This window comes from Aspergillus glaucus, assembly GCF_001890805.1.
Source record: "Aspergillus glaucus CBS 516.65 unplaced genomic scaffold ASPGLscaffold_14, whole genome shotgun sequence".
Lineage (NCBI taxonomy): Eukaryota > Fungi > Ascomycota > Eurotiomycetes > Eurotiales > Aspergillaceae > Aspergillus > Aspergillus glaucus.
In genome coordinates this window covers 63,770-86,545 of record NW_019170466.1, presented here as the reverse complement: position 1 = coordinate 86,545, position 22,776 = coordinate 63,770, and the positions used below count along the sequence as shown (strand labels likewise).

At 49.4% G+C, this 22,776-nt stretch overlaps 12 protein-coding genes and 1 non-coding gene across 13 annotated transcripts; 8 read left to right on the top strand and 5 right to left on the bottom strand.

Annotated features, from left to right (window-relative positions):
* Positions 1–699: 699 nt before the first annotated feature.
* ASPGLDRAFT_129530 (uncharacterized protein) lies at positions 700–1,861 on the bottom strand (the record flags this gene model as incomplete). The annotated part of the gene is made up of 2 exons (XM_022540899.1): positions 700–1,642; positions 1,695–1,861. 2 exons carry the CDS (start codon positions 1,859–1,861, stop codon positions 700–702), a joined length of 1,110 nt encoding a protein of 369 aa, XP_022399329.1.
* A 722-nt stretch (positions 1,862–2,583) lies between these two features.
* On the top strand, positions 2,584–4,996 carry ASPGLDRAFT_36755 (uncharacterized protein; the record flags this gene model as incomplete). The annotated part of the gene is made up of 5 exons (XM_022544731.1): positions 2,584–2,628; positions 2,679–3,339; positions 3,390–4,066; positions 4,114–4,895; positions 4,945–4,996. The coding sequence occupies 5 exons, from the start codon at positions 2,584–2,586 to the stop codon at positions 4,994–4,996; spliced, it is 2,217 nt and encodes a 738-aa protein (XP_022399328.1).
* On the bottom strand, positions 4,661–6,057 carry ASPGLDRAFT_48727 (uncharacterized protein). Its single transcript, XM_022546961.1, has 4 exons — positions 5,885–6,057; positions 5,778–5,836; positions 4,945–5,733; positions 4,661–4,895 (listed from the first exon to the last, which is right to left on the bottom strand). Exons 1-3 carry the CDS (start codon positions 5,958–5,960, stop codon positions 5,077–5,079), a joined length of 792 nt encoding a protein of 263 aa, XP_022399327.1. The 5' UTR covers positions 5,961–6,057; the 3' UTR covers positions 4,661–4,895; positions 4,945–5,076.
* A 190-nt stretch (positions 6,058–6,247) lies between these two features.
* On the bottom strand, positions 6,248–8,016 carry ASPGLDRAFT_174022 (uncharacterized protein; the record flags this gene model as incomplete). The annotated part of the gene is made up of 6 exons (XM_022542815.1): positions 6,248–6,886; positions 6,940–7,171; positions 7,220–7,387; positions 7,439–7,534; positions 7,580–7,829; positions 7,872–8,016. The coding sequence occupies 6 exons, from the start codon at positions 8,014–8,016 to the stop codon at positions 6,248–6,250; spliced, it is 1,530 nt and encodes a 509-aa protein (XP_022399326.1).
* A 330-nt stretch (positions 8,017–8,346) lies between these two features.
* On the top strand, positions 8,347–9,278 carry ASPGLDRAFT_75273 (uncharacterized protein; the record flags this gene model as incomplete). Its single annotated transcript, XM_022549784.1, has 3 exons — positions 8,347–8,607; positions 8,656–8,910; positions 8,957–9,278. The coding sequence occupies 3 exons, from the start codon at positions 8,347–8,349 to the stop codon at positions 9,242–9,244; spliced, it is 804 nt and encodes a 267-aa protein (XP_022399325.1). The 3' UTR covers positions 9,245–9,278.
* Positions 9,279–9,364: 86 nt separating this feature from the next.
* On the top strand, positions 9,365–10,820 carry ASPGLDRAFT_48726 (NAD(P)-dependent alcohol dehydrogenase). The gene is made up of 5 exons (XM_022546960.1): positions 9,365–9,441; positions 9,493–9,652; positions 9,708–9,837; positions 9,887–10,445; positions 10,495–10,820. Exons 1-5 carry the CDS (start codon positions 9,436–9,438, stop codon positions 10,732–10,734), a joined length of 1,095 nt encoding a protein of 364 aa, XP_022399324.1. The 5' UTR covers positions 9,365–9,435; the 3' UTR covers positions 10,735–10,820.
* A 13-nt stretch (positions 10,821–10,833) lies between these two features.
* Positions 10,834–11,526, top strand: ASPGLDRAFT_59056 (uncharacterized protein). The gene is made up of 3 exons (XM_022548356.1): positions 10,834–10,955; positions 11,010–11,121; positions 11,178–11,526. Exons 1-3 carry the CDS (start codon positions 10,893–10,895, stop codon positions 11,363–11,365), a joined length of 363 nt encoding a protein of 120 aa, XP_022399323.1. The 5' UTR covers positions 10,834–10,892; the 3' UTR covers positions 11,366–11,526.
* Positions 11,527–11,699: 173 nt separating this feature from the next.
* Positions 11,700–11,773, top strand: ASPGLDRAFT_t110. The gene has a single exon. It is a non-coding gene; the product is annotated as a tRNA-Ile (tRNA).
* Positions 11,774–12,323: 550 nt separating this feature from the next.
* Positions 12,324–14,687, top strand: ASPGLDRAFT_480884 (ferric reductase family protein). The gene has a single exon (XM_022546823.1). It carries the CDS (start codon positions 12,563–12,565, stop codon positions 14,570–14,572), a length of 2,010 nt encoding a protein of 669 aa, XP_022399322.1. The 5' UTR covers positions 12,324–12,562; the 3' UTR covers positions 14,573–14,687.
* ASPGLDRAFT_480924 (PHD finger protein) lies at positions 14,687–15,889 on the bottom strand. Its single transcript, XM_022546825.1, has 2 exons — positions 15,576–15,889; positions 14,687–15,520 (listed from the first exon to the last, which is right to left on the bottom strand). Exons 1-2 carry the CDS (start codon positions 15,751–15,753, stop codon positions 14,802–14,804), a joined length of 897 nt encoding a protein of 298 aa, XP_022399321.1. The 5' UTR covers positions 15,754–15,889; the 3' UTR covers positions 14,687–14,801.
* A 47-nt stretch (positions 15,890–15,936) lies between these two features.
* ASPGLDRAFT_59054 (Zn(II)2Cys6 transcription factor domain-containing protein) lies at positions 15,937–18,603 on the top strand. The gene is made up of 5 exons (XM_022548355.1): positions 15,937–16,140; positions 16,187–16,342; positions 16,393–16,919; positions 16,971–17,438; positions 17,489–18,603. Exons 1-5 carry the CDS (start codon positions 16,084–16,086, stop codon positions 18,372–18,374), a joined length of 2,094 nt encoding a protein of 697 aa, XP_022399320.1. The 5' UTR covers positions 15,937–16,083; the 3' UTR covers positions 18,375–18,603.
* Positions 18,604–18,655: 52 nt separating this feature from the next.
* ASPGLDRAFT_480881 (uncharacterized protein) lies at positions 18,656–18,924 on the bottom strand. Its single transcript, XM_022546822.1, has one exon. It carries the CDS (start codon positions 18,875–18,877, stop codon positions 18,707–18,709), a length of 171 nt encoding a protein of 56 aa, XP_022399319.1. The 5' UTR covers positions 18,878–18,924; the 3' UTR covers positions 18,656–18,706.
* A 392-nt stretch (positions 18,925–19,316) lies between these two features.
* On the top strand, positions 19,317–20,925 carry ASPGLDRAFT_48720 (uncharacterized protein). The gene is made up of 2 exons (XM_022546959.1): positions 19,317–20,241; positions 20,292–20,925. The coding sequence occupies exons 1-2, from the start codon at positions 19,416–19,418 to the stop codon at positions 20,756–20,758; spliced, it is 1,293 nt and encodes a 430-aa protein (XP_022399318.1). The 5' UTR covers positions 19,317–19,415; the 3' UTR covers positions 20,759–20,925.
* Positions 20,926–22,776: the final 1,851 nt, after the last annotated feature.

Here is a 22,776-nt window from a genome sequence, read left to right as displayed (position 1 = left end):
TGTTTGGCATTCCAGACGTGCTTTGGCTGCTTTGGCGGGGGTGGATTGAATGGGATTGTATTGTGTTGTTGGGGTGTAGGTGGTAATGCAATCAATGACTTGTTTTGCGTTGCATATTCACGAGTCCTTGTATGTCGGTACGTGGGCGGGGTGTTGAATGATGTGGATTGATGTCACGAGTTATGCTCGGTAACTTTATCGTGTCTAGACCTTCATTTATTCTCCGATGTGGTGCTGGTTGTCAGGAACAAAGTCATTATATCATATCCTTACAGCTGATATCATACCTCGTTTAACTAATTCCAAAGCTCCGGTAAGCAGCCAAGTATGTATCAGAAAACTGGTCAAACAGGTCACAAGACATGTGCTAGTAAGCGTTGGATATAGACGGGGATAAGCATAAGCATTTAATCTGACTGGCTAGTGCTGACTTATTACAAAACCGGACTGGGTCGGATATTGAACTCCACAAATTAAACCGGACGACATGAAACTCCAAAACCATACTCCAAAGCGCAAATCGATATGTTGTTGAATATTTTTAGACGGCCACTGGGGTTTTCTTGTTTCCGAATAGGCCGAAGAATTTCTTATTTCGAGTGCGTGCTTGACAGACCTCGGTTGTTTGTGTTTGTTTGTATGCGTGGTTGTTGGGCGTAATTCGCTCGGGTTCGTAGCTCTTTCTGTGGTCTTGTTTCATTATAAAAGATATGGTTCAATATGGGGAATCGAAAACTTACCTTGTACTTGAGCCCGTGCTAATCCGGTAACTTCCCAAGCGGAAGTCTTTGATGAAGGACGTTTCGAGATAGTGTAGCCTTTACTCTTGCTAAGTGACCCCGCACAAGCCTGGACCCGTTCCCGAACGGCATCCTTTGCGAGATGATTCTCCGTAATGCCAACAATAAGATCGATCTTTGCAACTTTCTCAAGTCCAATATCCGCAAGTCCATCAGGAACGTTGAAACGGAAGTACCGATCATTCGCAACGAGATCCGAGTGCTCAATTGCAAATTCTTCCTTTGTATATTCCGTCTCCGTAACACAAGCTTTCAGCGTCTTAAGCCCGCCTATCCCCTTCGTTTCGTATCTCGTCACCTGGGGCACACCAGTCCCAATAGATACTATGCAACCAATTTGCTCTTCTAACGGCGCAGCGGACCAAATATCTTTAGCTTCCATCCACAAATGCCGAATCGGATTATTAGCCCCCGTCGCACCATCGAAAAACCGCTGTCCATTCGGACCAATCGTTATCGGATCGAAGAACGAAGACGCCGCAGACGTAGCACGGCCAGCTTCCCAGATTTTCACAGTGTTATATAGTTCAGAGCACTCCCGCTCATTGCAATAACTCCGCAGCGCGACAGTCGTACTCGTTCCTGCTCTGGTTGCGCAGAGGACTACTCTACATGAGGTGTCGGGGTCTTTTAGCAGTGCGTCTTGGTCGTGGAGTCTGTCTGCTATGGCTTTTTTGAGGGCGGCTTCTAGTTGTTTGCTGTCGAAGCGCTCTTTGACGTGGCCGGTTAGGGTTATGGGGAGGTAGGCTTTTCGGGTGAAGGCTTGGGTTGCGAGGGTGTTGTAGGCGTCGATGCATTCGTTGACGCCCATTTTTAGGCGGCCGAGCATGATGGCGATTAGACTAAAATCAATGTTAGTTTATGGAATGCGTAGCCCTACTAAGAGAGACTTACCCTCCTGTGCTGGTTCCAGCAATCATGTCGAAGTACTCGCATGGCTTTGGGGGATAGTCAGGGTTGATGGATTCCATGACATGTTTCAGGATGTAGAGGGATGAGAGGCCACGGATGCCTCCGCCGTCGAGGCTAAGGAGGTTGAGTTTCTTTTCTGCAATTGCCATGATGAATGTCTGATATCGTGAACTGAGTGTGAGTTGTCCATTTCCACCATGGTTGTTCGTCCTTTTATGTCCATTCCAAGACTATATTTGATCCTCAGACTATGTCCATACAGTCTCCTAAGCGCCAATTCATCGTATCAGACACCCCAATGCTGAACAAAATCATAAAATGCAATTAGAGACGCCGCAAGTCTGATCAGCAGACGGGTCCGATACTCCAAAGATAGCAGCACAGCCCAATTCCCAAGCCTAGGCGAGTCTAGATCTGCGAGAATGAGCAAAAGTACACAGCAGAGCCCCCAGATTGGACATCGTCATTTTGGATATGTCAGAGTGCCAATGGTTATTTTCGATACTGTGGATACGATCCATCCCGGCGCTTCGGGGGTCGTCTGGAGCAGAAATGATCCCCAACGTTTGAGAATCTATACACAGCGTTCTGCAAAAGCACTTTATATATTTGTAGAGAGCTCATTCTGATATTCAACAAGCTAGCTGATATTATAGCACAACTATACTATAGCCCTGCTGACCAGGATAGATGTTGTGCAACCAGCCCTGCCATTTCAGGCTTAGCGCCATAGTGGGGGATACCTCCGCAGATGCCATCTGAATCGGGAAACAGATCGGCGATATCTCCGGCGCACTTCTCCGCATACAACAGGCACTTGTACAGTGAACAACATGCTATGGATACACCGCGAGAGAATAGTACTCGCCGTATGGCGGAGCTGGCATGCCACGAATGTCGGCGCCGGAAATCTAAAGTAAATTCCTGTCTTTGTATTCTCCATCTCAGCGTTAACTGAATATCTAGTGCAATCGGATTATTCCCTCGTGTCTGCTATGCAGCAAATTTGACAGACGGTGTGTCTATGAGAGACAGGTTAAGACGCCTCTTACTAGACGGCATTTAACGGAGGTCGAAGAGGAGCTTTCACGGACAAAGGCTCTCTTGCGGCAACTGCAGTCGGAACAGGATGCAGGTCCTAGCTATCAGAAGCGTAGTTCTGAGGACTTACAAGGTACTCGATCATCTAATGATGACATGCGTGGGCAAAATTTTGGTACTTTAGTCTCATCGGTGGTTGTGTCCAGTAGGCAGGCCTCGACTGCAGATGAAAGAGATGGTGCTATTGATAGAACAGATGATCCACCATCACTTGAAAGAAACTTGGCGCAAAACTACGAGACTCCATCACAGCCCAATGCTCGAGCAAGCCCGACTGGACCCACGGCTTCCAACCCTAATCAACCCATTCTCTCTCCGACCTCGTGCAGAACGTCGTATCGTCGGGCAAATGATGGTCCCCGCGAGTCAGAGACGAATTCTGTGATTACATCCGGACTGTCACTGGAAGCGCCACCCTCGTCTGGTAGTTTTGAATGGGATGAGCGGACTGGGAAAGCTAGTGGGGACAGGTTCGTCGATGGGATGGCCAGTTTGACAAGTCGTTCGAATGAAGGGGGCTACCTTGGTATACTTTCCCGGGAGCTTGGTATGTACCAGCTTGCTGATCAAATATAGGCGTCGCTTCAGGGGCTGCACTACTTCGAATGACCGATTCACGATCTACTAAGGGTGTCGATACGTACTGTCCCGATCAACCGCCAGAGCCCACCGTCTACAGGCCTCCCGTATCTTTTGCATTGATTTCACTATCTCAGCTCGAGCCTTTTGTTGACGCATACTTTCAACTATATCACTGCTCTTATCCCATCGTTCACGAAGCTACTTTCCGTGCCCAGTTCATGGAGGTCGTTCCTAGACCCAGTGACAACGCATGGCAAGTACTGCTTTTTGTGATCGCCGCTATAGGCGCTTTTACAACAGCCACACAACCTACAGACGTCGACATTGGACTCTTTGAGGCAGCCAAAGCACGGCTAGCAATTGATGTCCTGGAGACAGGGAACTTGCTTCTCATCCAAGCTTTGACTTTGATTTCGAACTACCTGCAGAAAAGAAACAAGCCAAACTCGGGGTATAACTACATGGGTCTTGCCAGACGAATTGCTATGGGGATTGGTTTACATAAAGAGTTTCCGACGTGGGAGGCAAATCTGCTGATTATAGAGATGCGTCGACGCTGTTGGTATTGTCTGTACATTTTTGATGTTGGGGGGATTGTTACGTTTTCCCGGCCTTTTGACTTTCCTAATGATGGGATTGATGTTGAGTTGCCTATGAATGTGCATGACAGTGTTAGTTTTCTTCACTTCTTTGATGAATGAAAACACTGACTCTGCAGGACATCACGGCTGGTTCAAAACAACGCCCGAGTCCGGCACCAGAAACGACGGCCTACACGCACCTACGAGCCCAGTCTACATTTCACCTTGCGACAAGCCCGATTTATATTCGAATCATTTCCTCTCCATTCCCGTCCGCGACCAGCTTGATCGAAATGGATGACCACTTGATTGGTGATTGGATGGCCAGCTTGCCGCCATTCTTCGCCGAGGGCGCACCACAAAAACCCAAGTTCCGGCTCTGCCATTCCATCCTCCGATGGCGATACCGCAATTTTCGCATCCTCATGTTTCGACCGTTTCTGGTTAGCAGGCTTATCATACGGCCAGCAGAGGGCATCCAAGACAGCGACCCCTATGTCGACGTCGCCGTCCAACGATGCCTCAACGCAGCCCGTGAGTCCGTCGAGCTCATTTGCACATTCTGGATAGAACATGAGAAAAACATAATGGCCTGCTGGTACGGCCTATACTTCTTATTCCAAGCAATCCTAATCCCGGTAATATGCCTACGAAACGATCCCCAGAGCCCGCTGGTCTTAAACTGGCGGGACCAGATATTCAGAGCGATGCCTGTCCTCGAGTCAATGGGACGGCTTAATCCTACGGCTCTTCGATGTCTGGGTGTTATTCGTTCGCTGTGTGGGACGTATCTTGATCCGAGTATGGATGGGTGGGGACGGCCCACGGAGGAGTCGCCGCAGACTCAGTTGGCGAGTTTGTATCCGTTGATGTGGCCGACGTTGGAGATGGCGCAGCTTGATGGGGTGGATTCTATCCTGTATGTGCTTATTGGTGAGATGATCGTTTACGACGCTAACGCTTTACAGACAAGAATCGACGATTATGGATTTTATGAATCAATTGCCAGGTTTAGAATGATATGCGTGATTACACAATTTCATAATTCGAATACTACTACGGCAGTGTGTATCCACCATCAATAACAAGATCCGCGCCGGTCATATAGCTCGATGCATCGGATGCACAAAACACATAAGCCTATAGCAATCAGCAATTGTCCATAACCAACGAGGGATGCATACCCCTTTCAATTCATAAGACTGCGCCATCCGTTTTGCCGGAATCATATCAAACCACTTCTCCTTCCACTCCTGGGGATGAATATCAAGAATATCCGTCGCAATAAAACCAGGCGAGATGCAATTAACTCGGCAAAAGTCCACCCATTCAACAGACAAACACTTAGCCATCTGCACAACACCAGCCTTCGATGCATTATACGCAGCCTGCTTCTGCGGAACATTCACCAACGTCGCACTAACAGACGCCGTGAATATGACATTCCCATATCCCTGCTTCTTGAAGATCCGCGCCGCAGCCTGCGCGGTATAAAAAGCCCCGTCAAGGTTAATCTTCATGATTTCCCTCCATTGTTCCGTGGTATAATCCTCCGCCGCGATGCTGGATGTGATCCCCGAGTTTACGACGATGATGTCTAGTTTTCCGAAGTCTGTGGCGATTTGTTGGATTGCTTTTTCGATATCCTCTTGGTCACCGACGTCGGTTTTGTATGCGGCTGCTTTGACGTTGTTCTCGGATGCGATTGATGAGGCGGTGTCGGCGGCCGCTTTGGATGAGTTGTAGATTAGAGCGACCTGATCGTTAGCGTTTCATTTATCAATGTATGGTGTATACTTACATCGGCACCGGCTTCTGCTAGTGCTTTTGAAACTTCAAGGCCGATACCACGAGCGCCGCCTATCATTGTTAACATAGTCCAATAACATTGTGAGAATAAGATAATACCCGTAATAGCAGCAACCTTGCCGCTCAAGTCAAATGCCTTAAGTACGTGTTTGTTTTCAGGCTGATGGAGGACCATTTTCGTATACTTGTTTTTCTTCTTGAAAACGACTCGAATGTTTATTTGAAGGCTGTCAGTTCATGTCATCATATACTAGCCCCGCCTACCCGCCCCCGCATCAGACGAGCTCCGGTGGCAGAGATCGAGGTCGGACACGGAGACGGACGACCGTGTCCGTTTGTGCATGATTCAGGTAGTTGTGTTACTGCCGGGGGTTTATTTGGGTTATTCAGGACAACCTTCGTATTGGATCATGTGGTCATTAAAACTATACAGGTACTAAACAAAAACATACTATAAACAAATCAATCAACATACTCAGCATGCTCAACCCCCCTCTTCCCAACTTTCTCCTCATCAACCTCATCCCCCGTCCCATCAAAAACCTCCGCAATCTCCTCCAGCGAATGCCCCTTCGTCTCCGGGAAACAAAACCAAGTAACAACAAGCACAAGCACATCAAAACAGCAGAAAAAGATATAATACCGCCATCCAATTCGATCCAACGCAATCGGATTTACAAACGCCAATATAATCAACGATGAATACACAGCTAATAATTCCACCGTCACGCCTTTACTCCGGATCGAGTAGGGGAATATCTCAGTTGGATAGCCGAGGAGTAACGGCGTGTACGCGATGTCGTAGTGGAAGTAGAATATGAATACGAATGCGATGACAGCGCGGCCTACGGCTTGGTTGCCATCGTCCCCGTTGACAATAGCTGAACAGGCTGCCCAGATAATGAAGGAGATTAGCATGCCCAGCGCGGACCAGAGGAAGAGCGGACGACGGCCTATTCTGTCGACGAGGAGTGCGGCGCTTCCGGCGGCGACGAAGTTGAATACTTGTAATAGGCCGTTTATGAGGGTTTGTGTGTCAGGGTCTGTAATTCCGATGGTGTCGAGGACGAGGGTTAGGTAGTATGAGACCACGGCGACGCCCTACACTTGTTAGTTTCGAACTTGTTTACGACTATGATGGTGGGGGGACTCACATTCCACTGCGCAAACGTCCCAACACACACAGCGATGAACGTCCGTTTGCGATTCCCGGGTGTATCAACAAGTGCCGTCCAGCGCATTGTGGATGCTGAATGCTCGATTTCAATCGTCTGGGCGATTTCGGCCATTTCAAATTGAATTAACGGATGTGAGATATCACCAGCCGTGTGAAAGCGAGCGAGTAACTGTTCTGCCTGCTGGGTATAACCATTTGCGATGAGCCATCTAATAATTAGCTAGCCTTCTTTACTTCAAGTGGTATAGTGGATGTACCGCGGAGACTCAGGCAGGAACCAAAAAAGCGCAATCTGGATAATAGGAAACCCAGCTTGCACAATCGAGGGAATGCGCCATGTCCAATCGTCGGTTAGATGTTTCTGGGTGCCGTAGGATGTCCAGGAGGCGACTATTGCGCCGAGGTAGTACATTGTCCAGAAGGCGCTGCTCATTAGCTCAGGGATTCTCGATTTGTGGGGTGGAAAGATAGAATACCTGGTGTATTTCCCTCGATGCGTCGGATATGCTAGTTCCGTGATGAGCATTGGTGAGGGCTGGACGACTAGCATTGAGCCGATTCCTACGAGTACCCTGCCTATGATCAGCCAGGCCCATGAATGCTCATGAGAGACTTACCTCGAAAACACAAACATCCCATACTGCACCGATGCCGCTTGGATTGCCGAAGCAATGACAATGGTAACAGCCCCCGACAACAACGTCCACCGTCGACCGATCTTATCAGATAGAACCCCGACAACAGGAAGAGAGAGAACACTCCCAATGGATTGCGCTGCATTAACAACACCCAGGATCTCGCCGGATGGATTACCAAAGTAGTTCTGCCATTGAGTTATCGATTGGAGACCATTCATTAATGATCCTGCTTTGTTAGCTAGCATTCTGGGAAGTCAGGAAGGAGAGGTACCATCATATCCAGCAACCGCAGAAGACAGCAACGGAATTATCAAAATCAAATTCAATTGCAGTAAATGCGGAACCCGAAACCAAATCTTATTGTACTGTGGTAGAACAGAGGCAAGCGCCTCGCCGACGATATCTTGATCTTTCATGGTGACTCCGTTCAATGTTACACCATGCACAAGTCACTATGCATGTCGGAGAAATAAGCAGTATATATGGTGGAGCCTTTACCCCGTGGGGATTCGTGCGGATGCGGGGGTTAGCGTCATCTTTGTTGAGAATATGACATGATATGGCACGGACTTGCCGGGATGCTCGTTTTGATGGTTTGAGCATGGAGGGGGTTGTCCGTTGTCCGGACGGAAGAAATCGTCCGCTTCCACACGCTCTTTGTGATAGGATGGTAAACTATAAGTAGAACCAGAAAATGCCTGACAATCACGAGTATACCAGATCAACAAATAATTATATCCAAAACAATGACTACCATACGCCGTACCAATCCCCCCGTCTCCGACAGCATCTTCGAGATGTTCAACATGCGCGACCGCGTGGTTATTATCACCGGCGGCTCAGGAGGAATCGGATACCAGGTTGCTCGGGGGCTAGCTGAAGCCGGCGCCAATGTAGCCCTGTGGTATAACCAGTCCACGCAGGCCGAAGACCTGGCTGCTACTATCGCGCGGGACTTTGGGGTTACGGCTAAGGCGTACCGGTGTGATGTGCAAGACTTTAATCAGGTATGTTACTTTACTAGGTTCTATGCATGGAGTTAACGGTATACACAGGTGAAATCTACTACTGACGCTGTCGTTGACGATTTCGGCCGTCTCGATGTCATGGTCGCCAATGCCGGTATCCCCTCCAAAGCCGGAGGTCTCGACGACCATCTCGAGGACTGGCATCGCGTGGTGGATGTTGATTTCTCAGGCGCATACTACTGCGCCCGAGTAGCGGGTGAAATCTTCCGCAAGCAACAATCCGGAAACATTATCTTTACTGCGTCCATGTCGGGACATGCCGTCAACGTACCACAGCAACAGGTACCACCTCTTTCACTCCTAAAATCCACGCAAACTAACAAAGCAGGCCTGCTACAACGCCTGCAAAGCCGGGATAATCCACCTCTCCAAATCCCTCGCCGTAGAATTCGCCCCCTTCGCGCGTGTAAACAGCGTCAGCCCGGGGTACATTGATACAGCTATCAGCGGCGATTGTCCGGGTGCGATGAAGGAGGAGTGGTATAGTTTGACGCCGCTGAGGCGGGATGCGGATCCGAGAGAGTTGAAGGGCGTGTATTTGTATTTAGCAAGTGATGCTAGTTCGTTTACTACGGGGGCGGATTTTGTGGTTGATGGGGGGTATACTTGTCGGTAGTTGTATTTGTTGTATTGGATAGAGGGGGCGGAGTGGGTGCTCCGGACGGAGACGGATGTCCGGGGTGATACATTGTGCATGGTGTATGATATCTTCTTGCATTTTAGTTGGCGGGGTAGGAGATCGAGTGGCATACCACGGGTATTTAAATTCAAGCTCTCTTTTCTACAGTATGAGTCGTTCGAGCAAACATGACTGTATGTAGCCCAATTCACTGCTGTTTAATCACCGCTAAGCTGAATTATCAGGAAACAAATCCCTCCTTCGTCCTCCGTGCCGTCAAAGACGTTACCTTCGAGGACCGGCCAGTACCTACGCTCAGAGACCCATATGATGTTCGCGTGCAAATCGCTCAAACAGGCATCTGCGGTAGTGATGTTCATTACTGGCAACGGGGGAGAATCGGAGGTCTTCGACACCTACCCTACCTATACCTAAAACGAAACAATGCTGATGGTAACAGACTTCATTCTTGAATCTCCCATCGTCCTCGGCCACGAAAGCTCCGGCACAGTCGTCGAAGTCGGTCCGGCCGTGAAGAACCTCAAAGTCGGTGACCGGGTAGCCATTGAGCCTGGGGTTCCATGTAGACGGTATGCCCTCCCTCCCCCAATCCCAGAAACAAGTTCTAAGAAGTGACAGCTGCAACTACTGCCGCTCCGGCTCGTACAACCTCTGCCCCGATACCGTCTTCGCCGCAACACCACCGCATGACGGTACACTGTCAAAATACTACATCACGCAGTCCGACTTTTGCTACCCAATCCCTGCGCACATGGGCCTAGAAGAAGGCGCGCTCGTCGAACCGGTCGCTGTAGCCGCGCAAATCACAAAGGTTGGAAACGTACGCCCTAACCAGACAGTCGTGGTTTTCGGGTGCGGACCTATCGGGCTTCTCTGCCAGAAGTTATGCAAGGCATATGCAGCGAAGAAGGTTGTCGGAATTGATATCAGTCCATCGCGACTGGAATTCGCAAAGTCCTTTGGGGTAGATGATGTGTTTCTGCCGCCGAGTAAACCGGAAGGTGTGGATGAGTGTGAGTGGAGTGAGAAGGTAGCACGCATTATCAAAGAACAGTTTGGACTGGGCGATGGCCCGGATGTCGTGCTTGAAGCGACGGGGGCACAGAGTTGTATTCAGACGGGGATTCAGTTATGTAGGAAGGGTGGGATGTATGTGCAGGCTGGGATGGGGAAGGAGGTAGGTACCCCAATTCTCTATGTCTATATGGAGGCTAACCGTGTTCTAGAATGTCGTGTTTCCTATAACCACGGCGTGTATCAGGGACCTCACTATCCGTGGTTCCATCCGTTATACTACGGGCTGCTACCCCACTGCCGTGGACCTGATCGCCAGCGGAAAGGTCGATGTGAAGAGACTGGTGACCAATCGGTATGCATTTGAGCAGGCGGAGGATGCATTCGAGCTCGTGCGGCAGGGGAAAGAAAGTGTTATCAAGGTGATGATCGAGGGGTACAAGGGAAAATAACTGCATCTGCCATCCCGATTAGGCAATCTACCCGAACCTCGGTATTTAAATCCACGGTAGTCTAATCAACTTCAATTGCAACGTCAGTCTTTCTTCTATCTTACCTACAGTACTCCGTATAACCATCCTCTTTTTCAAAATTTGTTGTTCCAAGCATAATGTCCCTCAATCCCCTCAAGGCCACAGCCGCAGGCTGGCTCGCCATCGCCCTCGGCCACACAGTAAGCCGCAAGCCCCTATCCACCGGACCTATTACCCCAGTCTAACAATATCAGCTCAACGCCAAAGACTGGCAAACCCTCCCCCAATTCCGCCAACTCCCCCGTCTAGCCTACACCTGCGGGACAATCGGCTGGTACCAGGGTTCTCTTTTCTTCGTCATGAATGGTACTTCGCCTCCTTCCCAGTCCTTTCTATGGATAGATAGTCACTAACGGCAATAGCATTGATTAACTACACCTGGGCCGAAAACCCGGCCTTGCTGGATATCCCACTGAACAGGGTTATTGCGGGTTTGATGACGGGGATTATGTGGGTTAGCTCCGGGTGGTACGCGAAGAATGGGGTTTACGCGACTGGGGCAGTGGTTGCTGCTATGGGGGGTGTGCAGGCTTGGTCTGTTTTTAGTTGATTTCTGGACTCAGTGGTCTGGAGGTTGGGTGGGGGTAATTATATCTGCTGCGTGGGCATTTTGTCGCAGGATTAACAGTCGAAAATATATATTTAAACAGAGCGTTCGATATCGCCTTTGCGGCAATGCTTGACTAAAATGGAATAAAAACATTTGCGCCCATTTATCTCTGCTGTCTTTGTCATGCTTTATACCATAAATCATTTCATCGATACACAAATAACATGAATAGAATGAAGAATATGAATCGGGATGAACTTTCAATTTCAAAAACCACATCTATAGTATAGTCGTAGCTGTTATAACACTAAAGCGGTAAGTCATTCAAGGAACAGGTCCTGTAGCTCAGTCGGTTAGAGCGTGGTGCTAATAACGCCAAGGTCGCGAGTTCGACCCTCGTCGGGACCATTTTTTTGAGCTTTTTTTCTGCACCCGGAATTCCGATGCATCTTTTTCAATGTTTTGCAGCATCGGAAATCTTTTTTCATTCTTTACCTCCTCCCTCCCTTCTCTTCTTCCTTTTCCATGACACTTTTCTAGGGTCTGTATACACAGCACACTATCTAACCTCAAGCGGTTATGGACTTATGCCACATCATGAGCCGAACGATAAGAAGAATAGAGGATTATGGAGCAGCATCTCAATTTCATTCCATCTTCTATCTAGTTCCCCGAACTCAGCCTCGCTCAATGAGCAAGGCTATCAAAGCCATTTATAACCCTCCCAGACTGTCTCGAATCCGTACCGAGCGATGGCGTCCGCGAGTCGGCATGGTGTCAGTTGGACAAATACCCAATCCAGAAGCTAAAATCAGTGCGTTTTAGACAGAGTGGATCCTGAGCGTGTTTGAGCTGATTAGGGTTGATCGCGGAGATGACGTGCATCAGATATAATTCTGCATCCGGGAGATTTCACTTAAATCAGACTGGCCATTGGTCCAAATTGAGCAATTATCACGGGCATTAGATAGACACAACCCAATCAACATGATGCATTTCTTAATCTCTCACATAAAACATTGTCCAGAACAGCTCCGGTGGGCCCGAGATTCTACCGGTGTGGTCCCGCTCCGCCGCCGGCCTCTTGGCAACCTGCTTGGCATCCACCGGTGATATAACCGAAGTCCTTATATATCCAAGCGGGTGCGTCGCGGGTGCGAGACTTCTGGAATTCCTGGTTCAGTCCATATTCTCGCAATGCTCTCTCCCCGCCATGGCAGCAGCGGCTCCGGTGATGGTGTTATGCGGCACCACTGGGGCTATTTCACTCGGGAATTGCCGTGCACGAGTGACCCGGGCAATTGCGCGTATTTGGATGCTGTGTATGGGGGGCATGATTTGTCGATGATTTATAGCGCTATTCTTTGGGCGGTTATTGGGGGTGTTCTTTTGTTTTGCGCCATGGTTCATTATTTTCCGGTTTCGCGTCGAAATACCGGTGCCGGGACCAAGGAAGTCGAGCAGCCGAACGAGCGACAAGGCACGGTGTATCGCGTTTGGAGAACTGTTATCGCTATATCGAATCGCTATCTCCTTTCGGAATCGCTGACACCCGTGTTCGGACACACGACCCGACTCAACATCCTCGTCCTCGTTATCCTAAGCGGATACCTCACCATCTTCACCTTCGTCGGAATCACATACAAAACATGGTACAGCCCCATCGAAGGAACAAACCTGAAGATGACACGAGCCGGACTGGGTCCCTGGGCTGATCGGATCGGAGTCATGGCATACGCATTGACGCCGCTATCTCTTCTTCTCAGCAGCAGGGAGTCACTGCTCTCCTTGATTACCGGCATCCCATACCACCACTTTAACTTCCTGCATCGCTGGCTAGGATGGATTATCTATATCCAGTCCGCTTTGCACACGATTGGCTGGACCGTCGTGGAGGGTCGTCTGTATCAGCCGCAGCCGCAAAAATGGAACGAGTTCATATCGCAGCAGTACATTATCTCTGGGATTGTCGCGATGATATGCATTACTTTTCTTGTGCTCCATAGCACAAAATGGTGTATCAGATTGACTGGGTATGAGTTCTTCCGGAAATCGCATTATGTGATCGCCATGGTATACGTTGGGACTTGCTGGGGACACTGGGACAAGCTGAGATGTTGGATGATTGCGTCGCTTATCGTCTGGATGTTGGACAGGACTGTACGATTCGTGCGTGTTTTCGTTGTGCATTGTGCGGGTAGTGCGGGGTCGAATTATTCGTTATGCGGCAGTGTTCTGGTCCCCAAGGCCAAGATGACTTCTTTTCCTAACGGTCAGGATGGAGATGTGGTCCGTTTGGATTTCCAGCATGATTATCCATTATGGGACATCGGTCAGCATTTCTATTTATGTTTCCCCGAGCTTAGTGTCTGGCAGTCGCACCCGATGACACCAAGCAGCGTTCCGGTACCGAATCCGCAGGACCAGGGCCAGTCGCATTCGTACATCATCAGAGCGAAGAAGGGCCTGACAAAGGACCTGGCAAGAATTGCCCGCGAGACCCAGACGGAATCAGGATCGTCACTGGACGGAGCAAGAACCACAGAGGTTCTTCTCTCGGGCCCGTACGGACAGTCTATAGTTGACACTGAGCTGATCCGAACAGACGACATCAATCTCTTTTGTGTCGCTGGCGGCACGGGGATAACATTTATTCTTCCGGTGTTAATGTCGCTGGCGACAAGCAACCAATACTGTTGCAGAAAAGGGCTGACGGAGCTTGTTTGGGTTATTCGACGGAAGGCGGATATGCAATGGATCAGCACGGAACTTGACACTTTGCGCGAAGCTGCGGAAATGTTCCCCTCATTGCGCATTCGCATTTTCGTCACTCGAGAGGAACTCTCGCCAGAAAGTGATGATACATCATCTGGATCTCCTGACGCCAACCCGATCGACAAAGGATTCTCTGACAAGACCGTTGAGAATTCTTGCTGCGGGCAACCGTCTCCGAACGAAGATGACCAGCCATTCATGGTCCAGCATATCAAGAATTCCTACACAGCACACCCTAACCTTGCGCCAATTCTGTCCAACTTCGTCTCTAGGACAGTTGCAGGACCGACGAGAGTGATGGCCAGTGGGCCTCCGGGAATGATATCGGACCTGCGCAAAGCGGTGGCGTTATCGAACGACCCGGGTCGAGTGTGGAAAGGAGACGAGAGATGTGATGTACAGTTAGTGTATGATGACCGTGTGGAGTGGTGATTACCAGTATCTGGTTGTGTTTTTGATATGCATTTTCAACGGACCCATGCTGGTCATAGAGATTAGATTAGAATAGAATAATATACCCCAAGTTGCGAACATTGATTATGAAAATTAAACAATAACGTTATGAAAGAGGTAGATACACCTCGATAGTGGTATCTTGTGATGATTAACGATTCATCGCGAGTACGGTCGTATGGTAAGATGGTAGACCCCAATATAGGGGCTAAAGCAAGTCCATTACAATCCGATCCCATGACTTCCCACTCGTATCTGCTGCCGGTCTTGGTATATTTGGCATTGGAGAATTGACTGCAGATTCATGCGGTGATCTCGAGTGTGCATGAACTCTGAGTTCTCTGTTGACTTGGTGCAGACGCATATTCTCTTCCTTCAATTCTTGCATCTCCTGTAGCAGACGTTGCTGAGATTCAAGCTGCTCCATCATATCCGCTATTCGATACAGAATCATTGGATTATGCTCTTGGGAGGCCGCACCGTTCTCGATAAGAAAGGATCGAGCCTGAGATAGAGCCCGAGATAGATTATCGGATTGTTGCCCCGCACTGTGCGCACCCTGCCATTCCATTGGGGAAGTATGGCCTGACGAGCCAGGAAAACGAGTCAAGGGGGTTCCGGATGCCGTTGGAGATATGTGATCACTAGCCTTGGCCAGCCGCGAAGGACTATTCCACCTGCTCCTATCCCTGCCCGAAGGAGTCGTGCTTCGGGAAACATTCGGTGATGACCGTCTTGAGAATTGAGGTGGAAGACGATCCCAGCTCTTGTCTCTACACGAAGGACAGTGGAAGTTCCCTGGGAATGCAGTGAATTCGCTCGATGGAAGACATCCTGTATGGTAGGATCTACAGCATGTCTCGCAGAACAGTAACTGGCCTGGCACCCGGCATTGTGAACAGACTAGGTTATGAGGTTTTCCAGCCCCTGCAAGTACGTTAACAAACAAGTACCTGCAAGAATACTAAGATAGGTGACTAACTGATCCATTCGTAGTAGATGTTACTCCGATCTGTCTCTGAAAGTGTCAAAGCATGTGCTGGATCCGCAGACGTTAATCTTGACGTCGCCAGTCTTGTCGGGTTGTCCAACAATCTACCCCGGCCTGCATGACCGGGGACATTAATATTAAGATTAAGATCGGTAGGAGTTCGAAGCATTTCGCTCAATAATGTCTTAAGACATGATCGATGATGGCGGAAGAAGTAAAGAAACGGCAACCGAAGTGACAGCCGAGATTACTCCGAAGCTAGCAAGTCCCGTGACCTCGATCCCGTGATCGACGCCAAGGACGTCCAGACAGGGCAACATCGCATTTTCTGGTTTCTTCTTTTTTCATTCCCGAAGGTCTTGGTCTTTTGACAGTTTGACAGTTCAATGTCTGAAAGTGGTTGAGTGGAATGATGGTCTCTGGCGTTGACAACAGCAGTGGATATACCCCTCCATAACCTCAACGTCATTGTCGATCGGTTTGTTTATCACCCAGGAGGATGCCAGGAGTGCCTTCGAATAAAGCATGCGAGCGATGTAAGAAGAGGCATCTCAAGGTTAGTCTCACTTCATTATATCTAAGGACTGTACTGACAAGACTAGTGTGATGAAGCTCGTCCAAGCTGTCAGCGCTGCGTCAATGCGGGCGTAGAATGCCCGGGCTATGTCCAGACACGCAAATTCATTGACCAAGGTGCTACGATAAGGCGTCGATATGCTCCATATCAAGAATATCATCCAAGATCCGGCGCCCATAAAGTGAGTTATCTTGAACGGAAAAATATTCCGGGCTTGTCTAATGGCAATAGGAAAACGATGTCCCAGCAGAAAACCCAATACAGGAACAGATGCCAGTCGACCAACACGGAAATGATCTACAGACAATAACCCCGGTGACTGAAGTGCACCGGGACGAGGGCCGTGACTCGGATGCCTCACAAGGGGCACAGGGCACTCCCGATGCGTCAAGACAGGGAATCGTGCAAGATCCCCAAATCCAAACTGGGGTAGCAGTTATGCCCAGCCGTCCAGCTGTGAATATTCCAAACATCGATCAAAGTATCCTGAACACAGACTTCTCTCCTGCTGGGCAAGAGCTTAATGCGAGGAGCCTGCTTGAAAACCCGAATTTGCCCACTAGTGGGTCCTCTCATCCTTCAAACACTCCGGATACAGACTTCAGCCAGGCACATCGCGGTCCAAGTTCAGAAATGCATGAGAATTCGACTCAGAACGATGCGGAAGAATTCAGCGACGTATTTTCTGAGCTCATGACAGGAACGGAACACGAGGTTGCGTTTCTTACCAGATACTTCTCGGAGTACCTGGGTCCTTGGTATGTTAAAATGCTTTGTGTTCGCGCGATACTCTGTTAACGGCATTTTAGGCTGGACTTATCGGATTCATCCAAATTCTTCACTGTCTACGCACCCATTCGTGCACTCAACAAATACTTCTTGAAGTATTCCATGGCAGCTCTTGCGGCAAAGCATCTGGGTAAAATGAAAGGACAGAGACCCGCGGCTGGAGGGATATTCACAAGCCCAGCAACCATGGAGATCTACCCGAATGCAGCACAGACAGATTGGACTCTCAAAGGAGCAAATTATTATTACCTTGCATTTGCCTACATGAGACATTCAATCACCGTCAGCTATGCCGCACCGTCCAGCTCTGCGATTTTGGAATCTCCCATTGAGATGGTTAATGGGTACTTGGGTCAGCAACCAGGGTTCGCGCGCATGGATATATCCGATTCAGATACTTTCTTACGCGATGTTGAAGGGCTGCTGGCCACCTGTGTAATTCTTACCGTGTATCGACTCTTGGATGTGCCTGGGGACGACTGGCAAACGTGCGTTTCGGTATTATATGCGTTATTCTGTGGAGACTAACAGATTATAGGCACCTTGCTGGTATCGAATCTTTGTTTGATTTGCTACTCCAGTTACATACGACTTCGCCCGCATTGCCCCCAACGTTCTCGCAAGGCGAGAGAGCTGCATTTTGGAACTTCGCCCGCCAGGACTACCTAGCATCGTACTTTAACCGCATCCCAACACATTTCAAGCATAGTAATCTATCACTATGGAAGACTGCCGGAATCCGGGCCAACGAGCTGGAACCACTCGATGACACCCTCCATCTCACCCAAGAAGACTTGGCAGCCAACACACTAATCTGGCTCATGAACAAAATGGTCAATTTCTTGGCAGATTACCGCCGCTCCCAGCTCGCCCAATGGACCGAGTCTGACGAGCATGTCCAGCCCTCAACAACGACGTGGCTAAATCTCTGCTTCGAGTTCCAAAGCTGGTTCGAGAAAATCCCCGAGACATTCCGGCCAAGCCTGCGCATCGAAAGGCCACGGGATATGTCAAATCTGTCGGAGATCAGCTACTTCCCGTTCCCGGAGATCTTCTTTAGTTTGACGTCTTGCGCCGCGGCAATGCAGCATTATCACTTTGGGCGGCTGGGGCTGTTACTAAACCGGCCACCGGATGTCATGAGTGCACCCGGTACGGCGTTTGACCGGCTTGCGTCGTTGCGGGAGGTGACCAAGGAGGTGGACTACCGATGTCGGGAGATATGTGGGATTGCGTTGAGTCGGCCACATGGCGAGGTGCGTATTTACATGGTTCCGTTGCTGTTTGCTGTGGGGCAATGTTTTGAGACACCAGAAACAAGGCAGGTCATTGTTGATTTGTTACGAGGCGTGGAGGCAGACCTGGGCTGGGTGACGGGGTCCACGGTGGAGAATTTACAGGTGGTATGGAGTCAGCAGTCATAATAATGTTTGAAACTAGCCCCAGGTGGATAGTCACATGAGGATCTGAGGGATTAATTAATGTATTTTAATGTATTATGATCCACGCCAAGAACTCAATTGCCAACACATGACCCAAAATCAGAGTCTGGATACTCTTTCTCTTTGGGGTAAGAGCTTTGACTCTCGAAAGGAGCAGATTGTCGATGCTGCTGCTGCTGCTGCTGCGTTTGAGCGCCAATGAAGACTGCTGTATGAGTAGCTACCCCGTACTACCCCGCAAAACGGGAGCGTTATCGAGATCTTCCCGCGGGTATTTTAACCGAGGCTGCATACAGAAATTATACAAATATGTACTATGGACACTTCATTGGAATGCTGGCTGCGGTTATCCACGGAGAGACATACCACGTGTCTATCCCGTGACCCCTGCCTATACATAGTACTTGTACACATAGTACATTCTCTACGCCATCCTGACGGTCAATCGTGTCAGTGAATAGTTGACTCGACCATCCGGTAACCATCCAGCAACCATCCGGCCAAGATCCAGGAACCGGTAACGTGATCACCCCTTTTCTTAAAATCTTTAATTGCGTGATCTAGCGGTCTGCATATTCTGCATAATTGTACTACTTTAAAGGGGAATAAAAGCATAAAATCACTCATACAATATCTGCAGCGGTGACTAACGCCAAGGATGACCTCAAAGCGTGACATCACTGGCCACCAATGCAGGGTTTCTGTTACCCCATCATTAAGTAACAAGTGGACCAGTGAAGGTTCCAGACATGACTAGTGCCGTGGCTGACCGCCCGGATTACCTAACTGGCGCTGGATGTGGATCCGGGGGTCCGCGGATCAACAGGGCTGGCGGTGGACCAATCACAGGGCGGTGTTGCGCCATACTGCCGAATGTTCGTTGAGTACTTAATTGTTTGGCTCCCCAGCCATTTTGGGTTAGAGCTATCAACCAGCCTACTATGGTCACGTTACCTCTTATACCAGTTACTCTCGTTTGTTATGATATCTGTACATAGATCTATCTATCTATCCTCCACCACCATGTCTCTCGAATCATTACCCACAGAGCTGCGCATCCTCATCCTCCGTGCCCTTGACAAGCAGTCTCTACACAATGCCGTCCTTGCCTCCCCTACCTACCATCACACCTACCTCCTCGCCCGAAGAGCTCTGCTCCACGACCTGGTTCGTTGCCATTATGGCCTCGTAGACCTGGCCGAGCCTGTCGCAGCTATCCGCTCAGAAGGCCTCTACGCAGATGTCTCCGCCAACAAGCAGAAGATCATCTCCCTCCTGGACCGTCGCCGGCGACACCGGGAGCTCGAACTCTCCCGCAAAGACCCCTTCGCTGGTGCTCCGGTTAGCATCGAGGAGAGCATCAAGTTGCTGCATATGTACTACAAGCTCGATACCATTGTCCAGGCGTACTGTCGTCGTGCACCGTGTCCGCCATGGATGGACCAGGATACCTGGAAACAGCAGTGTTTGCCTTTGCAGCTGACGGAGACGGAGCGGGCTCGGATTCTTCGCGCGTTGTGTCGACTACAAACATACTATAATATCGTCGGAGCGAGGGAATGGGTGCCGGAGAACGAGACGGGGTCTCAGCGTTTCCGCAAGTCGTCGACCTGGTACCGCAATTTTACCACGAATGAGATCTGGAATCTGTTCTTTGGTACGATGGCGCCATGGGAAGTTGAGGAGTTTGGATCCGTTTGGATGTTTGCTAGGGATCAATACCAGGGGATGTTTGATGAGATTGCGTGCGAGTTTCCGCGCTCTGATCCGCGTTGGAAGGCTCTCAGGCCTAATTCGTTGCCGGCAGAGATGATGGACTTGTATCCTAGTGAGAGAGAGGATGAGCCTGGTAAGTTTCTTCACTAGACGCAGTACTTTGTATGATACTAACTTCAGCAGCAAACTACAGCTACAGCGACTACTGCAACCACCTTGTCTCCCTTGGTCCCTGCTTCCTCTACAAAGCCCTCAAACAACCAACCTATGAATCCCGCCGCAACCTCCTCGCCCATAACGCCATCGCTTCCAAATCCTCCTTCATGGACGTCGTCGAAGTCATCAAAGACCCATGTCCTCTCCTCTACCCCGCAGACAGATACGAAGTCCCCGACATAGCACGCGTCCTCCCCACAATGCCAGCAATGCAACAACCAACCCACGGCTGGAAACAGCACTGGCACCGCGATGGCATCGTGGAGCGCGTCGTCTTCGCAACCCGTCCTCGTGTCACAGTCGACGAAGATAGTCTGGAAGCATGGCTGGGCGAGAACGACCTCGAACGAACGATTGGATACTTTGACGGATGGGAATGGGGGTACCCGATTCTGGAGAGCACGCGCTTTCCGGTGGGCTATGTGATGCCGTAATGACCATACTACATTTGCATTGGGATACTGGGTAATATTGCATATTGTAAAAAGTTCTTTTACTTCTGGGTTCTGGATTGTGCATTTGCACTTGAATTAGCATTGTTTAATACCACTTCTGCATTACAACACACAATCAATTCATACAGTAGCATTCACTAAATGACACCATCTCCCACCAGAATAACCTAACATTTGCCAGCATTTACCAAAATAACCCAAAATGACCTTAAATCTCCTACCAAATTGCAAATATCACCTCATCTCCACCTAAACTTGGCTTCGCACTTGGCTCTCCTTGGCTTACTTGGCTTACTTGGCTTACTTGGCTTACTTGGCTTACTTGGCTCTTTTCGGCACCTGCGTCTGTGTCTCCTTGCACAGACTGACCTGGACCTTGCACATGCACTTGTCTGCAGTGATATGTGAGATGTTACATTGGACTGCTAAGCCTTGCCCAGGGATATGGTGTACTGTACCTGGGGAACGTTGGAAAATACCTCATATTTCATATCGAGTTGTGCTGTTGAAACATGAATAGTGGATGGTACGGCTATGTCGGAGCCGGGGGCATGTATGACTTACTCTAGCGGTGGCTTTGGAAGAAATCACTCATATCGGAGTGAAGCGAATGGTAAAATTGACTGACTTGAGGACCTGAAAGATGTCATCAGACATCGCATCCTCATGCGACTTGATCACAAAACCACTTCGCCGGACTAACCGTCCGTTGACGACTTTATGTGACACACACCAACTAAGCAATCGAGATACAGACCGCCGAACAGCAAATGGCGACCCTTTGGCTCGATCTCGGTCGATGGGAGAGCAGGCAGTGATTGCGCTTGCTCTTGCGGCCCCCTTCGCGGAATCGGCCCCAAAACCGTTGCGAGTGCCATAATCCTCTCAGAGCCCTATGACCTGTCCAAGAAAAAAAAGCTAGTCGATGTTTTCGAGAGAGGTGCAGCCCTGGAAGGGGTTCTGCTTGTGCGAAAAGGGATTATGTGACAGAAACATGCTTCATAGTCCCGCATACAATCACAGTGGATATAGTGGATGAATCAAAGACGATTTCATCAAGGAGCAACTGGGAAGGGCCTCCATAGCTGTGACGACAATCGTTGAGATAAAATCAAGAACAGCTGACAAAGTTGCTTTCCGGATGAGAGACGTGAACTAATTTGTCGTACTTGTCGTTTCTACGGTACAAGTTGCTCATACCATACAGGATGCAAATGCAATATCGAAGACCAGATGCAGGAAAATCAAAAGCGCAACTTCTTGAGAGTTAAATGACATTCGGAAGATAAGAGCCACAAGAGCGACAGGTCCTGGGACATACCTGTGCCACTATACTAATAAGTCGAATACACGGCGCATATGCTCGGTTTCGTGGATTCATTCTTGCGAACGGACCAATTAGGCCGTATGGGACCTCCCAAAATCAACCGAAGACACTCGAGACAACTTCACGCCAAAGTAATCCTGAAATGGCCTGTATTGGATGAATCGGATTGAACGCTGCTTTGATTGACGAAGAGTACACAGGATTCTTCCAACGGCATTTCAGTGCTCCAATCGAAGCCCCGATACGAGCAAGATCTAGCGGAGGACGCTGGTACAGAATGACAAACGATGCATCGTCTACCTCAAATGAGGCGACGACAAAACAAGCTCGAGTTACACTATCACTAGGAGAAGATTTGTTGTGCCTGTGAAAGCACCTGACATGCAATAGAAGCAAAATGAGACCCCGTTTGTCTGAATCGGTGGCGAGCCGTACATCTCAAAGTAACTTCCGCCGGACTACGAGATACAAGTTATGGTTTTCTAGAGCGAAGCCACCACATCTAATGGAAAGGATAACATTCCTTTCAGGGATCCCGTCGTGTGCTCCGATGCCAGAGCTTGGGCAGACACGCAGAGTGTGCGGATTTTGAAGCGGCACATATATTCCCATTTGCTATTGGAATGTTCTGAGAAGGGAAGAGATTGAGTAACAGTTCGCGATCATCGGG